The sequence below is a fragment of the Carcharodon carcharias genome, chromosome 17 (assembly GCF_017639515.1).
Source record: "Carcharodon carcharias isolate sCarCar2 chromosome 17, sCarCar2.pri, whole genome shotgun sequence".
Classification (NCBI taxonomy): Eukaryota; Metazoa; Chordata; class Chondrichthyes; order Lamniformes; family Lamnidae; genus Carcharodon; species Carcharodon carcharias.
Genome location: NC_054483.1, coordinates 112,598,864 through 112,617,694, shown reverse-complemented (window position 1 = coordinate 112,617,694; position 18,831 = coordinate 112,598,864). Strand labels below are relative to the sequence as shown.

Genomic DNA, 18,831 nt, shown 5'->3' with positions numbered 1-18,831 from the left:
TCGACTAATTAATTCCCCCTGCCGAAGGGTCCAAACCTAAAGAGCTGTCGCTTGCTTGCTACCCTTGCCAGGGTGCGAAGAAAGAACCAATGGGCAGTATTTAATGGAGGTGACAAGGGTCTGGCCTGCCGAACGGAGAGTCGGCAGGAGCCCCACGTCACCCCTTTCAGGGAAGGCCTGCTGGAATGTGCCAATCAGAGGCTGGCAGCTCTATTGAATGGCAATGCCACCGGGAAGGCTGTGGCTGCCGCTGGTTCAACACCTACCGAGGCCTAACATCATCACTGGATCCCAGGCCAGAGGTAAGCGATGGCTCGGTGTTGTTGGGGGTGGGGGGGGGGCGGTCAGCAGCAAAGGCAGGTGGGTAGCTCTAAGCCGGCCACCCCCTTCTCAATGCCAGTCCCTCAATCAGGCACCGAGCGCCTCTTAAACAGGGGGACCCCACCCCCAGGAGCCTGCAAGCAACCCTGAACAGCTTTGCTTGTCTCCCCCTTTCATGGCAAGCCCCCACCCTGCTGCTACGGGATGAGGCCCTTAAGTGGACATTAACTCCCCATGTAAGGGCCTCAATTGGCAAGAGGGCAGGAAGGCCATCCTTGGGCTTTCTCATTATGGCCTGAATTGGGGTGGAGGTGGGAAGGTCGCGGGGCCCTCACCTACCACACAACCTCCTGATTAAATGCCCCATGTCATCACACTTGCCATGGGCGAGGGCATTAAATTCCGCCTATTATGTGGATGGACAGGCATTTCGGTAAAAAACAAAGCTGTTGTTATTTGCAATAGCCACTAGGAGGTGCACCCGATTATCCCTCTCTGTACTATTAAAAGCCAAGCAGAGGCTGGTAGCAGATTCCCTTTAGGAAAAATCCGATTAGAAATATAAATTCCCAGATTCCAACCCCAAATACTGGGATTCCATTTCACTGAGGAAGTGGTAACAGACAAAGTGCTGCCTGAGCTGATGCGTATTTCCAGCATTTCCTGTTTATAGTGCAGTATTAATAATGGCTCAATATAAGTTTATTATTTCAATAAGTAATTGTTCATTTAAAAATAGTTGTTAATACCCAAAAGCCATTTAGGGTTTAATCTAAGTTTTACCAATTATACATTCACCAGATCTTTCTGGTTGGTTTGACTGCTAATGGGGCCTCTTGTCAGGGTGGCTCCACACTCATTATAACTTGTTCTTCTCCGTCTTTTAGACTCTACGTTTAAGGTGGGCTATTCTGTCAATATATTTTAAGTGGCTATGTCTGTTCTTTAGGTTTTGAAAAATAAATACACCACTGGTGCTTGTTCCAACATAGTCACATGGTCACCGTCATGGTGCCCAGGTCACAGAATGATGAGGTAGTTCACGCTGGCTTGTGCGAGTTTGACAAAGTCACTTGCCTCAACCTGCTTGAAGGGGAAGACACTTGAGTGGATGTGAGCAATGAAGGATCACTGGAGAGCAAGTCATCATCAGGCCCTTCTTGTACACCTCCTGAGTAGTTGGATCAAGAATAGCATTGGGGCTACTTGACCTCTGAGTTAGCTGGTAAACCTGCACCCCACCACCCTGAGTGACGAACACGAGGGTTCAGTCTGAAGAATAAAATCATAGAATAGAACCCTAAAATGGTTAGAGCACACAAGGAGGTCATTTGGCCCATGTCTGTGCTGGCTCTCTGCAAGACCAACTCACTTCGTCCCACTTCCACGTCCTTTCTCTGCAACTCTGCTAATTTTTTCTCTTCCGATAATTATCCAAATCTTTGTGAAGGGTTCAATTGAATCAACCTCCACTGCTCTAAATCCTAACCACTTGCTGAGTAAAATAAGATTTTTCCTCGTGTTCTCTTTGTTTCCTTTGACAATCACCTTAAATCGATGCCCTTTGGGTCTCGATCCTTCCACCAATGCAGACGTTTCTCCCTATTTCCTCTTTCCAGAGCCCTCAAGATTTTGAACACTTCCAGCAAAGCTCCTCTCAACCTTCTCTTTGCCAAGAAGAACAGACCCACCTTCTCCAACCTATCCACCTAACTGAAGTTCCTCATCTCTGGAACCATTCCCGTGAATCTTTTCTGCACCCTCTCTAATGCCTTCGCATCCTGAAGTGTGGTGCCCAGAATTGGATGCAATGCTCCAGTTGAGGCTGAACCAGTGTTTTATAAAGATTCATCATTACGCCCTTGCTTTTGTCCTCTCTGTACCTATTCAAAAAGCCCAGGATCCCATGTGCTTTATTAACCACTTTTTCAACCTGCGCTGCCACCTTCAATGATTTGTGCACATGTGCGTCTAGGTCTCCTGTTCCTGCACTCCCTTTAGAATTGTATCCTTTATATTGTCTTTCTTGGTTCTTCCTATCAAAATGAATCATTTCACATGTCTGTGGCGAGTTGGATGATCTCAACAATGGACGGCTGTAGGGTTGTGATAATGGTGCAGGGCACTCCTTGGCATGCAGGAGAAGAAAAATCAGCATGGTATTCCACTTACAATCCTGCATGAGGTAGGTTAGACTGTGATGCACCCAAAGTTTGCCGAGTGTGTGGCCTCGAGCATGAAGAATGGCCAAGTGGGCGGAGGAGATGTGGATACAGAAACCCTATCCCAGCTCGAGCCTGCACCTGCGGGAGAAGGAGACAGCCATTTGGTGAAGTTTTTCTTTTAGGCGTGGTGTTTGTATGAGAGAGCCCACTTGCCCACCTCTTCTCCACCTCCACACCTTGAATACAGATGTTGCACTTTGTGGAAGGTGGGAAATAGAAGAATTCAGGCTGATTTTGTTTTCCCCTGTCTCAAGTCCAGTTGTGGTGGAGGACAGAGAGTGATAAGGAAAAACTGAGGTTAATTCTCATGCTAATATTTTAACTTGCCTAAGATTTAACAAACTTGGTGCAAACCAGGGATCAAACATGGAGATAAAAACAAAAAAACTGCGGATGCTGGAAATCCAAAACAAAAACAGAATTAACTGGAAAAACTCAGCAGATCTGGCAGCATCGGCGGAGAAGAAAAGAGTTGACGTTTCGAGTCCTCATGACCCTTCGACAGAACTTGAGTTCGAGTCCAAGAAAGAGTTGAAATATAAACTGGTTTAAGGTGTGTGTGTGGGGGGCGTTGAGATAGAGAGAGAGAGAGAGGTGGAGGGGGGGGTGTGGTTGTAGGGACAAACAAGTAGTGATAGAAGCAGATCAGATGTAGGAACCATCCATTCTTAATTAGCACATTCGTTTAGATAATATCACCAACTTTAACTTTAACACCTATGTGTTCTATTGTACTATTGTCGTTGACATCTTTTGATGATCTGCTTCTATCACTACTTGTTTGTCCCTACAACCACACCACCCCCCTCCACCTCTCTATCTCTCCGCCCCCCACACACACACCTTAAACCAGCTTATATTTCAACTCTTTCTTGGACTCGAACTCAAGTTCTGTCGAAGGGTCATGAGGACTCGAAACGTCAACTCTTTTCTTCTCCGCCAATGCTGCCAGACCTGCTGAGTTTTTCCGGGTAATTCTGTTTTTGTATCAAACATGGATCCTTGCTAACCTTTGCAACCCACGTTGATGCTGGACAATGCACAACTGAGCTTCTGTTAACAGAACTGTGCTACAGTGACTGTCTCTGTCTCCGTCTCCGACTTACCCCACGTGGATTCCAACTGAAATTCCACCCCTCACGTTTCGAACCCACCCAGGATTACAGGTATCTCCAGGACATACAACACTCCTCGGACTGCTGTTCTCACCGCATCCTGAGATCCACATTCAGTGCCATGCACCCCCATAAGAACCTCTCCCTCCAGTAGCACTGACTCACCTTATCTCAAAGCTGTCCTTGCCCCAGTTTCATTTCATTCTTCATCTCATCCGATGTCTTAATAAGAAACTTTGTCTCTTTCTTTTAGGTGCTAAGGAATGCAAGCTCCAACAACTCATCAACACCAACGCTCATCCAGGACCTTCCACCCCTTCCCATCCCTCTGACCTCATCCTGTCTTCTATTCCCAGCCCCGGCTGTGTATTTGCCATACCCCCTGACCTTCCCCTCTCTGATGCTGAACGTTCAGTACTCAGCAAAGAACTCAGTTTCGTACCCTTACACCCTCACCTCAATGAATTTTGGGCTCGGCACGATGCTGAACTCTTCTTCCACTGTCCTCGTCTCCGTGCTCACTTCTTTGGGCAGGAGTCCTCCCCCCTGTTCTACAGATCCTTTCACCCACCTGAAGTATTCTCCCTGCCCCTGGACCCCTCCCTCTGGCCTCTTACCTGCTCGTGATCTTTTCATTGAGACGCCGATGTCTCGCCGACAGTTCTCAATTTCTCTGCTCCTCTCACCCACTCTAATCTGTCTCCTTCTGAATTTGCTGCACTCTGTTCTCTCAGGTCCAACCCTGACTTTGTTATTAAACCTGCTGACAAGTTCCCTGGCCCCAACAGCCTCCTCTTCACCATGGACGTCCAATCCCTCTACACCTCCATCCCCCACCAGGATGGTCTGATGATTCTCCGCTTCTTCCTTGAACAGAGGCCCGAACAATCCCCATCCATCACCACCCTCCTCTGTCTGGCTGAACTTGTTCTCTCACTGAATAGGTCCTCCTTAAACTCATCTCACTCCCTCCAAATAAAAGGTGTGGCTATGGGTACCCGCATGGGCCCCAGTTATGCCTGTCTCTTTATGGAGTATGTGGAACATTCCTTGTTCCAGTCCTACTCCGGCCCTCTTCCACAACTCTCTGTCCAGTACATCGATGATTGCTTCGGTGCCGCTTCATGCTCTTGTCGGGACCTGGAAAAATGTATTAATTTTGCCTCCAATTTCCACCCCTCCATCACTTTCACATGGTCCATCTCTGACACTTCCCTTCCCTTCCTAGACCTCTCTGTCTCTATTTCTGGTGATAGACTGTCCACCAATATCCATTACAAGCCTACCGACTCCCATAGCTATCTCGACTACAGCTCCTCACACCCCACTTCCTGTAAGGACTCCATCCCATTCTCTCAGTTCCTTCACCTCCGTTGCATCTGTTCTATTGATGCCACTTTCCAAAACAGTGATCCTGACATGTCATCTTCTTCCTTAATCAAGGTTTCCCACCCACGGTGGTTGACACGGCCCTCAACCGTGTCTGGCCCATCTCCCGCGCATCTGCCCTCACACCTTCCTCTCCCTCCCAGAACCATGATAGGGTCCCCCTTGTCCTCACCTATCGCCCCACCAGCCTCCGCATTCAAAGGATCATCCTCCGCCATTTCCACCAACGCCAGCATGATGCCACCACCAAACACATCTTCCCTTCACCCCCACTGTCGGCAATTCATCGTGACCGTTCCCTCCAGGACACCTTGGTCCACTCCTCCATCAGCCCCAACACCTCAACCCCCTCCCAGGGCACCTTCCCATACACTCGTAGAAGGTGCAACTCCTGCCCCTTTACTTCCCCTCTCCTCACCGTCCAAGGGCCCAAACTCTCCTTTCAAGTGAAGCAGCATTTCACTTGCACTTCCCTCAATTTAGTCTACTGCATTCGCTGCTCCCAATGCGGTTTCCTCTACATTGGAGAGACCAAATGCAGACTGGGTGACCGCTTTGCGGAACACCTTCGGTCTGTCCTCCCTGTCGTTTGCCATTTCAACACACCGCCCTGCTTTCTTGCCCACATGTCTGTCCTTGGCCTGCTGCATTGTTCCAGTGAAGCTCAATGCAAACTGGAGGAACAGCACCTCATCTTCCGACTAGGCACTTTACAGCCTTCCGGACTGAATATTGAGTTCAACAACTTCAGATAATGAACACTCTCCTCCATCCCCACCCCCTTTCTGATCCCCCTTTTTCAAATATTAATTTTAAAATTTTTACTTATATATTTTTTCCCAACTATTTCTATTATTATTATTTTTAAAATTTATTTCCATTCATTGTTTTATCCCCACCGTTTAGCTTATTTTATCATTTTTCCTACACCATCCCAGCCCCACTAGGGCCATCTGTCATTTGCTCATTCTTTCTACTCTTGATGTCACCATTAACACCTCCTTTAGCCAGTATCACCACCGTTAACTCCCCTGACCTTTCGTTTATGATATCTTTCGCAATCTCTTCTTTGCCTTCACCTATCGCTGGCCTTCTATCCAGCTTCACCTGTCCCCTTAAACAGTGTATATTGCACCACATTTTTACTTCTCTTCAGCTCTGAAGAAGAGTCATATGGACTGGAAACGTTAACTCTGCCTTTCTCTCCACAGATGTTGTCAGACCTGCTGAGTTTTTCCAGAAATGTTTTGTTTTTGTGCTATAGTCAAAGTACATAAGGAGGACTTAATTCTTTTTAACATTACTGAATGCACAAACCTCTTCCAGAATCACTGCTGCATTTTGTTAACAGGCATTCCAAGACTCGCTGTTTATAAATTGCTTCCTTACATTAAGAACAAACACCGGTGTACAAAGATGTAGGTTCGCATCAGGTATCAACATTGTCATAAGGCACCAACTCGTTGTCAGAGTTAATAATGTAACATGCTTGTCCATCATGAAATAATCGTTATGTGTGTTTGCATTTGATCTGTATAGAGATTACGAAGTAGGTGACAACCCTTTCATCTGATTTCTCCTTTTCTGATGTGTTCATGTCTTGTGTTTTAGACTGCTGCCATAAAGGGTATTACACAAGTGGTGATCTCTAGAGTTACCATGGCTGCTCCAGGAATGAGTAAGTATCTAAATAAACATCATTTCAATCTGCAGATAGCTCAGACCCATCTTTGGCTAGACAGGAGATAGTCTTCAGATGAGGTAATGGACCAAGATGGTCGACTGTTTGGTTGTTTAGATAAAACTGTTCTGCAGTCTTGATGGCTCACTGTTAATTAGGCACTTTATTCAATTCTCGTTGCCTCACTTTATCAGCCTTAAGTCCATATCCTTCTGGTTCCTTTTCCTGAAATTTAAATATACCCATTAGTTATGTGAATATTTCGACCTGTTTAGTGCTCAATTTGACTCTTTGGTAAACTCTTAACCACTATGAGTCCTTAAATTATATCACGTCATTATGACCCATAACTTAGTTTGCCTCACCAATTTCTTTCATGATTTTAAACACTGGAGTCACATCCTCTTTATTATCTTTCCCGTTTAAATCCATTAGCCTTAGATATTCAAAACACATTGGTTCATTTTACTGACTTAAAAAGTTATTTGTGAGTTGTTGTAGTTTTGTTACCATTTGTGTCATTACTATTCCTGACATCGTGCCCAGCATCTCTTTTCTCAACCATTTTTTCTTCCCTGGTGTGGGCATTGACTGCTTCCTGGTTAGCACCCCCTGGATCCCTGGTTATCTGTTATCCTCCAGCACCTTGTATAAACTCCCAGTGTTTAAGAGTTTGGGCAGCTATTGTACTAGCAGCCTGGAGGACATGAGTGAAAATCCTGCAGTGAAATTGAATTTAATGAGTCTGACCATTTATTCACTGATACCTGAAATGAAGTGACCATGGATACTACCAGATTTATGTAAAACACTCAACTGGTTAGACCGTAAGACTTGGGAGCAGAAATGAGGCCATTCGGCCCATCGAGTCTGCTCCGCCATTCAATCATGGCTGATAAGTTTCTCAACCCCATTCTCCCGCCTTCTCCCCGTAACCTTTGATCCCCTTACCAATCAAGAACCTATCTATCTCGGTCTTAAATACACTCAATGACCTGGCCTCCACAGCCTTCTGTGGCAATGAATTCCATAGATTCACCACTCTCTGGCTAAAGAAGTTTCTCCTCATCTCTGTTCTAAAAGATCTTCCCTTTACTCTGAGGCTGTGCCCTTGGGTCCTAGTCTCTCCTACTAATGGAAACATCTTCCCCACGTCCACTCTATCCAGGCCCTTCAGTATTCTATAAGTTTCAATCAGATTCCCCCTCATCCTTCGAAACTCCATCGAGTATAGACCCAGAGTTCTCAAATGTTCCTCATATGTTAAGCCTTTCATTCCTGGGATCATTCTCGTGAACCTCCTCTGGACCCTCTCCAGGGCCAGCACATCATTCCTGAGATACGGGGCCCAAAATTGCTCACAATATTCTAAATGTGATCTGACCAGACCCTTATAAAGCCTCAGCAACACATCCCTGCTTTTATATTCTAGTCCTCTCGAAATAAATGCCAATCTTGCATTTGCCTTCCTAACTACTGACTCAACCTGCAAGTTAACCTTAAGAGAATCCTGGACTAGGACTCCCAAGTCCCTTTGCAGATGTTCCTGGGAATGAGAAGCTGCTACCTCTGAGTCTGGTCTACACGTGATTCCAGCCTGAAATTTGGTTGACTCTAGTGCCCTCTGATGTGGCTCAGCATGCCAGTCGATTGGGCAACCATAGCTAGGCAAGAAATGCAGCCTTGCCTGCAGGCTCAATCTTATCCTTACCACATGTCCATGTATAGTACCACTTCTAGCAGGGGTACCTGGATCATGATCAGAAGTAAGAGCCCTACCTGGCTGCCTAGCTGAAATGAACTAACCACTACCTGCAAGCTCCCCTCCAAGATGTACTCCATCATGACTTGGAACTTTATTGCCATTCCCTCACTGTCGCTGGGTCAAAAACCTGGAACTCCCTCCCTAACAACACTGTTGGTGTACCTACACCAGGTGGACTGCATCAGTGCAAGAAGGCAGCTCGCCACCACCTTCTTGAGAAGAATTAGCCATGGGCAATAAATGCTGGCCTTGCCAGCAAAGTTCACGTCCTAGGAATGAGTGCAAAAAAAAACCTCAGAAATGAAGATTGGATAAACTCCTGAGTTTTTGTGTGTTTTTTTTTTAACTCCAGCAATAAATCAATGGCATGCAAAATCTGATCATGCTTACTCCAGAGAGGAGAGTGGGAGGCAAGAAGTTCCAAATAGCTTTCTGGGCCTCCCAATTTAGGTTGCTCTGGTAGTTGGTGTGAGGACTGTTTGAACACTTGGATTTTCAATGAGCATGAAGCAAGATGGGAACAGATGTTTCAGTCCAAAGTGATCTCAATTTTAATCTTTTCTCTAAACCTTTTTTTTTTGACATTCCTTCTACATAGCTGAATGTTCCAGCTGATCGGCTTGTTTACAAAGCAGGTGAATCTGGCTTGTAGCCCAGAAATTCCTGCAAACATGTGGCCTCGTGTCCTCCCACAGAGGTTACAAACCTTTGGAGTGTCTTTGGTCTCAACATTCACTGCAGCAGTAAATGCTGGCTGGTCAGTAAATGCTGGCTGGCTGGTAGGTACAGGTCCTGAATCCATGGAACAAAAAACGCAATTTAGAAAATCAAATTGCATTTATATCCCCCTATGTGTTAGAGCTCTGGCAAAGGAAATATATTTTACTTCACCTCACTTGTACAGAGTCTTTCTGCAGGTGACTGGGCTGATAAAAGATCAGAGTTTGTCTCTTTTTCGCATACCGCAATTGCTCAGCAAGGCATCTCTTACACAGGATGTGATCAGGTCCATTAAGTTTATGAAAACTGAAATTGAATCTCTCTCTTTAGTATGAATGTAATAGGTAGGTTTCCTTCCAGTTATCGTACTGATTAACAATTTACACTGATTTGACTGATGTTGCCATGGCACAGAATGCTCCTCTCAGGAGAATGAAGGGTTTTTTTTTTGGCAATCTGACTGAGAAGTGAAGTGTTCAGCCTGCAGGGAGAGATGCCGATGTTTTTCAAAGTGCCTTGTTTTAACAAGTCACGGATTAAGCCGCGCCCAGGTGTTACTGATCACTCTTTGGCTCTTGGCAGCTAGGCGAGATCTGTGACTGTTGCTACGCAGATACCAGTTTTGCCTCCAGAAATAACTATTCAGTCACTCCAGAGTTCATTGCGTTTATCACATTGGTACAAAGTATTTTCTCAGGAGTTGCCTTTCCCTTTAGCTGCTGCCATGGGACAGGAAAATGATGTTGATATGTCCACTTAGCTGGTTATCTGTGCTACAGTGAACCAAGCTTCCTTGCTTGCTTTCTTCTCTCTTCCTTTTGAGTCACATAGTCAAACTTGACTTCATTGAGGGCTTTTGACTCCTAAAAGCTACTCTAGGAGTGCTGTAAAGAGCCATGGTACAGGTCAGTGAATAGACAATGGATTATTTTATCTGCTGCTTCCAGCATGATTACACTATATTGTGTACCTAATTTCTCAATGAATCATGGCGCAGTCTCAACACCCAAGACAGATCCTGCACAGATTCAATATGGAGGGTGGTTAGAATATAGGAATCTCTCGGGAGCAAGTCATTGAAACTCTCCAGGCTGAGCGAACCTCCCTCTGCTTGTGAGGCTGAATCTGGACTCCTTAGGAAGCCTCCCTCTTGTCTTATTGAGGCTAAATCTGGACACTTTGGTTTTCAGCAAGCCAAATCTAATGTGCTTGTTGTTGTCATCATCAATTTACCGCAACACTCGCTCTCCCTTCCTCCCCTAGTGTAGCACTTCTCTAACAAGACCACTCTTGTCTTTATCCAGGCCGGCCCACCCCTTCCCCCGGCCCACCGCCTGCAACCCCCCCTACCCCTCACCTCTCCAACTGCTCATTGCTTATAGGGAGAGATATTCATTCAGTAAAATGGATTGTAGCCAAACTCCCACTTACCTTCTTGGCCACAGTTGCCATTGTGATGTTCATCTACCTATGCTCCAGGTCCTCAGCTTGTACCCCCTCCCACCCCCTCCCCACACAGCCCCAATCGTTGTCCCAGTCCTTCCTGTACTCTATTACAAAATAAGCCCCAGTTTAGGTGCTAAACTGAGATTTAGTTACTCAATATACAGAAACAAATGTTAAGAAAATATAAGCAAGGGAGTTGAGAACTAATTGTGCAGTTGCGAATGGGAGAAGTTGAGGTCATCAGTACTTAAACTGTTGAGCAATGTTGCTTTCTGTCATAAGAATATAAGATTAGAACCCTCAAGCCTGCTCTGCCATTCAGTAAGATCAGCTCTTTAAAATTGAAGGATTAAAACAAAATAGAACAGCTATTCACTCACACTCATATCCTAATGGGAACTGCAATCTGTTTGCTTTGCAGAGAATAACAGATGGCTAGGAATGCCATAACTAGGGTGTAACCAGCTGAAGGGGTTCAGATGATATCATAAGCCATAAGAACCAATCTCCAGAGGTTTTTAACTGTTGTCTGAACCCTTACACGCTTGAGGCAACCCATTCTCCCATGTGTGTTCTGTTTTGATGTGTGAAATTTAACAAAAAGTTATTTGAGAGTTCCTGTTCCTAATTCATATGCCCCTGGTCATTTGTCACTCCTCAATGTTAAGCTACTGCTGTCAATGTCTCTGGCATGGTGAAGCTCAGGCTATATAAGCTTTTCCATACAGCTTGACATCTTGGCTCAAGATCTTTGCTGTAAATTAGTGCTCCCTTTCAACGGACATGAATAATGACTCTTGCAATTATTTAATTTCATTTAAAAGTTGCTTCAATGAAAGGGGGAACCCTACGGACCCAGTCCTCTGGTACGTGCTGAACCATCTACTCCCTGCCATGATTATGGTAGAATCTTTACAATGGAATCTCAGTGCCCCTGGTTAGAGATGGTGAGAATGGGGCAGCGTTCCTTGCTCCTCATTATTATCTAGTGGACCCTGTAGGAAAGGACACTTAGCTGATGACATCATTAGGCTAGATTGTGATGCCCCTCATGGTACAACAACCTGGTTGGCAAAGGTCTGATGCCTGTAGGATTGTAATCATGCATGAATCTGTGTGTTCAGAGGAAAAGAAAACCACAGGGGCAAGATTACGTTGGTTCTCTGTAGAGCAGTCCAGTCAGTTCCCTTCAGCCTTCTCTATTCTGGAGAACAGAACCCCAGTCTGTTCAATCTTTCCTGATAGGTGTAACCTCACAGTTTTGGTATCATCCTTGTAAATCTTTTCTGCACCTTCTCCAGTGTCTCAATATCCTCTCTCTGATATGGAGACCTGAACTGCGTACAGCACTCCATGAGTGGTCCGCCCAGGTTCAATACCATTTTAACATAACCCTCTCTGCTTTTTAACTCTGTTCATTTAAATGATTGTCCAGCATGTGCCGCAAGTTACCAGGCAGCTATGCTAACTTAATACATACTTCCTGATTAACAGCTCAGGCCAACTCCAGTGTTAGTGACCTTTTGAAACAGGATGGGTGTTGTACTTTGCTATTTACTACTAAAATGGAGTGAAGTCCTTGGTGACGTGAACAGGCAAATCTAATCTTAGAACTGTGGCATAATCAGGGTTCTGATCTCTTGTCGCTGCTGAGGTTTCTGCAGTGCTGAGTGATAACCCTCCATTCTAAGTCACAAGACTGGGCTGTTGTCAGTGAATTGCTATAGCAACCAGGCTAATTAAAACAAAACTTGCTGCGGAGTTCAGCAAAGCAACACACATGGGTTATAATCCCTCATATATAACCAGAAGCTGACACAGAAGAACTCTCGGCAGCGATGAGAAGGGACCACTCAAACTTCAATACAGGTGTGCCTCTACTATAAGAGTTAGCCTGCAACAGAACTTTTAACTGCTTCTGAATAAAGGATTATTGAAAGAATGCTACCTGTACGAGGAATGACCCCAATCAATATATACACCAGTGTCAAAATAATTCTAAAAGACTTGCATTTTTTTCTCATTTTTCATGACCTTTGTCCCAAAACTCTTTACAACCAATGAAGTACTTTTAAAGTGTAGTCGATATTGTAATGTGGTCACTTTCACACAGCAAGATTCTACAGACAACAATATGATGATGATATGATTATAATTTTGTTGTCAGGGATATGTATTAGTCAGGAGAATTGTTCGAATAGGGCCTTAGGGTTTTTTCACACGCCTTTGGAGGGCAGACAGGCTTCAGTTTAATGTCTTATCTGATAGTGCAGAACTCCCTCAACACCACATTTGAGTGTCAGCCTAGATTGTGTGCACATACCCTGGTAGTACTTGAACCAATGACCATGTAACTTAGAGGTACCCACTGAGCCACAGTTAACGCCTTCAATTGCTTACCTAAAGAAAACCTGGCATTCTGTGCTTCTGTCCTTTCCTTCCTGCCCCGAAGTGTTAAAATGATATTAGTTCCAAGGAGGTGCTGCATCTGTCCTGGGGTCAAGCATCCGTTTCATGGAGGGTCATGAGTTTGGATAAACCTGGGAGTTGATTTGGAACAAGAAAACACTTAGTAACTGCTGCATAATCAGCTGGCAGAGAGCATTCCAGGATCAGGATATGGTTCGGATTGTCTATAAGGCTGGATTGAAGCAGCAGGATTAATTGAAGTGATTGGAGCCCACTCTGAGTTTTAGGAGGTTTTATTCTGCATTTGATGTCACTGGAGTGCCTTTGTATTGAAAGAAGACCCTGAAGAATTGTGCATTTCAGAGAGGAAACTGGACAGTATTTCAGTATCGGTAATGTGCCTACTTTGTATCCTTTGTATACCAATAAATTCTTGGTAATGTACAAGAGGTGATGGAGTTGGAAGAAAGATTTCAGAAAAACTAATTCCATCGAGTCACCTAGTGAGCAGAGACCGCAGCGTGTTGTTGTGACAGTTGACATGGCAACACTGAATGAGAAATATTGATAGAAAGTCATGAGCAATCTTAACAGGAAACTAGATTTGTGAACAGGGCATGCACGTTTTACACCTGATTTTTAATAATATATGGAAAGAGGGCGAATTTGGAAAGGCAGTTATTTCTTTAACCTTTCTTTCCCTTTAAGCAAAGGTGCATGTTTAAGATTTACTGAATGAACATCACCAGAAAAATTGCAAACAAACAAAATATCTATCAATGTTGACCTCACAAAATGAGATGGGATTAAGTGTTTGATCTTGTCCTGATAGTATACCAACCCAGAAACTTACTGTGCCTGGCTAAATAGTACTATGTCCTCTGGAAAGAAGGTAAGTTTCAATTAAGATCAAAAGGATTTCCATGGGCTCTTGAATTCTCGCTTGATTATTCACTTGCCTTTGCAAAGTAAAGCCCTTCCCAGCCCTTTATGAACAAAAAAGATACAGAAGCAAACTACTGCGGATGCTGGAAATCGGAAATAAAAACAGAGAATGCTGGAAATAATCTGGTGGCATCTGTGGAGAGAGAAACGGAGTTAACATTTCAGGTCAATGACCTTCTATTAGAGTTTCTAACAGGAGAAGTTGCTGACCTTGTTCTTCATTACTTTCCTTTTCTTTTCTAGTTATTCTCCCCATCATGATGGAACATCTAGAGAAATATCCATTCATGCAAGTAAGTGGAACCTGTTTCTAAAAATAAAATCCAAACTTATGATAAAACTTCCTATGCTAAAGGGGAAGCCATTTTGAAGAAATATCCAATGCTATGGCAGCTTCCTTGACCCTTAGTGGCATATTGTAAGCAATATTATAATTATATATGGTTAAGCAGTAATATAGTACCCGTATTGGAACCACCCAATGTGCGAGCAACTTCGAAAGCAATTGGGAATGATTTCCTATCTCTAATATTTCTCTCTTGTTTTTATGAAGCTATTCATAATTTCAATTGTCTTATCATCCAGAAACAGCGTGTTTAATATCTTTGTGAATCCTACCAATAGCTTTTCTTTGGGGAAAAAAATAGCACAAGAAATTCAAGTGATATATATTTCTTACTGCTCCTTTTTTCTACCTTCTGCCTTAGGCAAAAGATGCTGACCCTTGTTAAGGTGTAGTTCTATGCCTGAGAGGTGCTCTCCTTAACATGCCTAACTGGATGTTCCCAATGAATAAGCCAGCCCAAAGTCACCCAGGCTGTTCAGTAGTGAATGGGTGACACAGGGTTGCGGTGGGAGAGAGCGTGGTAAAGAACTGAGTCTGACTTTGTTTCACCTGTCATTCAGTTATTTGTGTATCCATTACACGTTGCTGCTTAAGCATCAGGACTAGGATCTCTCTTACAAGAGCATAAGAACATAAGAACTAAGAGCAGGAGTAGGCAATTCAGCCCCTCGAACCTGTCCCACCATTCAATACGATCATGGCTGATCTCATTTCGGCCTCAACATCAATTTCCTGCTTTCTCCCCATAATCTTTCAACCCGTTGCTAATTAAAAATCTGTCTATCACCTCCTTAAATTTATTCAGCGTCCCAGCATCCACTGCACTCTGAGATAGTGAATTCCACAGATTCACAAACCTTTGAGAAAAGTAATTCCTCCTCATCTCTGATTTAAATCTACCACCCCTTAGCCTAAAACTATGGCCTCTCATTCTAGGATGCCCCACAAGGGGAAACATCTGCTCCACGTCTACTTTGCCTATCCCCTTTAGCATCTTGTATACCGCAATTAGATCTCCTCTCATCCTTCTAAACTCTAGCGAGTATAGGCCTAAACTGCTCAATCTCTCCTCATAAGACAAGCCCTGCATCTCTGGAATCAATCTAGTGAACCTCCTCTGAACCGCCTCCAATGCAACCACATCCTTCCTCAAGTAAGGGGACCAAAACTGTGCACAGTACTCCAGGTGCGGTCTCACCAATGCCTTGTACAGTTGCAACAATACTTCCCTATTTTTATACTCTATTCCTTTAGCAATAAATGCCAAAATTCCATTTGCCTTCCTTATTACCTGCTTTACCTGCATACTAGCTTTCAGCGATTCATGCACGAGGACACCCAGATCCCTCTGCACTGAAACATTCTGAAGTTTCTCTCCATTTAAATAATAAGTCGCCTTTTTATTCTTCCGACCAAAATGGATAACCTCACACTTGTCCACATTAAACTCCATCTGCCAGATTTTGGCCCATTCACCTAACCTGTCCATATCCATTTGTAACTTTCTTATTTCTTCCTTGCAATTTACTTTCCCACCTATTTTGGTGTCATCTGCTTTGCATTATGTTTTGCTTCCTACCACACCACCCCTACCACTGTAAGCTAGCCAATTTTAAAGCTTTTATTACGCCTGACAGCTGAGACTAGCTACCCACATAGCCAATTTTAATACTCGTCACAAGATAATTATGATGAATTAAGTCCATTCGGGAGCGTTATAAATTACCCCCCACTATTGTGGCATCCAGTCATATCTCCAATCATTCTGCTTCCACTTCTCTATCTGAAAGTCTGTCCCCTACAAGTTTATCACTTTTTGTGCAAAAAAGTATTTCCTGATAATCAGTCTCCAGTTTTGCCTTTTACTGGTTCAGACTAGTTTCCCTTTGACTCCACCTGTTTAATTTAAAGTGATGTTCCCAGTTTATTTTTTTCCCCATTTCCTTGACGATCTTGTATATGTCTCTGGAAACTCCTCCTTTCTAGCCTTTAAAAAAAAAACTCAGCTTTCTCAAGCTTTTCCTTATAGCTATTGGAAACCCTTGGAAACTAGGGATCAGCCTCATGGCTCTTCTCTGCGCTGCACCCAGTGCTTGAATGTCCAGCTTGTTTGTCGGTGACAAGAACTAGATACAGTTGTCCAAGGCTCTATACAATGTGCTTTCTACCACCCCTAACTTACATTCAACTGTTTGGCTGTGTAATTCAAGGGGAGGATTTTGCCCTTGTCGGGCAAGTGGTCCCGGGGGCGGCCATGAATAGTCCGCCAACCGCGATCAGCCAATTAACGGCCGAGAGCCTCAGTGCTGCCGGGGTTGGGGGGGGGTGGGGGGGGGGGGGGGGGGGGGGAGGGAGGAGCACAAGCGCTGAAGTTTGGGGGTGCGCTCACCGAAAACTCCCCGAAGGCACAGAGCTGCCTCAGGGAGCTGAAGATTTTTAAAAACAAAATTAAAGATGTTAGAAATCTGGAAAAAAAAATAATGTCCACACACACAGTGGACTCCTGCACCTTTTACATGGTGATTACTAAAATCCTGCCCAAACGTTTTTACGTGCTTTTACTGAATTATGGAATCGTCATCTCGCCCCTGGTTAAGTTTTCGCAAAAGATGCAAAGGCCGCCTGGCCTATTCGCCCACCCGCCAACTGTAGGGTTGGATGGGCAGTGAATAATTCAACTTAATTACCAGCTTAAGGGCCTTAATATGCCTCTTAATTGTCAGCGGGCGCGCAACTGACCATCGACGGTAGTATTGCCTGCGATTTCACGCTCGGGTGTGTCTGTCACGCGTCTGCACACTGAACTGAAAATCCTTCCCCAACATTCAGTTGACTTTGTTGATTGTCGCTATCTGTTGGTTGGGAGTGTTTATTGGAAAGCTGTGCAATTTTTCCCTACAGTATTTGGTCAGCACCCTCCCCTCTTAGGGCGCACATTGTCTGTTCACGCAATATAACTGAGGCAAATTTAGAAGCAGGGAAGGCCCATTTGGTAAATTGGAGAGTGTTGTCCTTTTGTGAAAATGTTACAGGTTGGTCAGCACACCCAAATCACTTAAATAGATTGTGAACTGTTGTGGACCTAGCACTGATCCTTGTGGTACCCCATTTGTAACAGCCTGCCATTCTGAAAATGATCTGTTTATTCCTACTGCTTTCTGTCTGCTAACTAATTGTCAATCCATACTACCACATTTCCCCCAATCCCACCTGTGTGGGACCTTTTCAAAAGTCTTTGAAAGTCCAAATGCACCACATCCACTGACTGTCCTATACCTATGCTTTGTTGATTGTCGCTATCTGTTGGTTGGGAGTGTTTGTTGGGAAGCTGTGCAATTTTTCCCTATTTGGCCTGCACCCTCACCTCTTAGGACACACATTGTTCATGCAGTATAACTAAGGCAAATTTAGAAGCAGGGAAGGCCCATTTTGGTAAAATGAATAGTGTTGCCCTTTTGTGAAAATGTTTGGAGCATTCTAAATACATAGTTGAAAGGGCCGATGCCAAAGACTCATAGAATGATACTGCACAGGAGAGGGGCTAGTCAGTTCTTGAACTGACCTTCATTGGAATGAAGAAGCCAGTTTTTATTTCTTAATTTCCCTTAAGCAAAAATGGAGATGATACAGGCTGATGAAAATGATTGTGTGCTATTCAGGAGAGATTAGTTTTAAGGGTTTGCAAGATTAGTGAACTGAATATTCAGTGCTGTTTATCCCAAAGTGACAGGTTGTGTGACAGAATATGAGCCAAGCATGAGTTGGTGAATTTGTTAGTTAAATAGGTGACATGCACCTCAGAAACCAACAAGCGAGCAAGCAGGAAAACTCTTGATTTGGGTTAGAGAAAAGGGTTTCCTTTTAAAAGATAAAATTAAGTTTTAAAATTTATTTTCTTTTCTTGCTCCTGGTTCAACCAGGTCAGACTGAAGGTGGGTAAAGTACTTGACGATCTGTTCTCAAGATGCCATGTGAAGCTGCTTTTATTTTGTCCTTGGACCTGTGCCAAATAGACTAAAGTAAACTTGCCGGATTCACTGAGGCCACAAGACACTTTTGGGGTGAAGTCGGACATGGGTGAAGAGTCAAAGCAGGCGGTGTGCTCATTATGCAACACACACACACACACACACACACACACACATTACTGATGTTGGACTAAGGGTATAGAAACAGTTTAACTGACACAAGGAAGGATTGGGACAATTTCCCTGAGGAGTGACTCTCCCTGATTTATTTACCTTTTGTTGGGACTGACTCACCCCCTCTCCCTGTTTGTGACCAAAGCTGCTACTCTCCCTAGATTCTGACTCATTTCTCATTATAACAATACGAATTGTAAACTGATATAACGGGAGTGTTTAAAAAATTTCATAGGATGGGACAAACAGCAGATTGTTTGTAGTAGTTGATAGGCCAAGAATGAGAAGCCATAGATACAGGTTTAAATGTAAGAAATTTTGAACAGA

At 44.1% G+C, this 18,831-nt stretch overlaps 1 protein-coding gene across 7 annotated transcripts in view; it reads left to right on the top strand.

The window, feature by feature from the left end:
• Positions 1 to 18,831, top strand: part of sfxn2 (sideroflexin 2) — a 111,339-nt gene that overhangs the window by 52,118 nt on the left and 40,390 nt on the right. For all 7 annotated transcript variants that reach the window (XM_041210470.1, XM_041210472.1, XM_041210473.1 and 4 more), the window contains 2 exons: positions 6,662 to 6,728; positions 14,260 to 14,309. In XM_041210470.1, the coding sequence (XP_041066404.1) occupies positions 6,662 to 6,728; positions 14,260 to 14,309 (117 nt within the window). The remainder of the gene's footprint in view (positions 1 to 6,661; positions 6,729 to 14,259; positions 14,310 to 18,831) is intronic.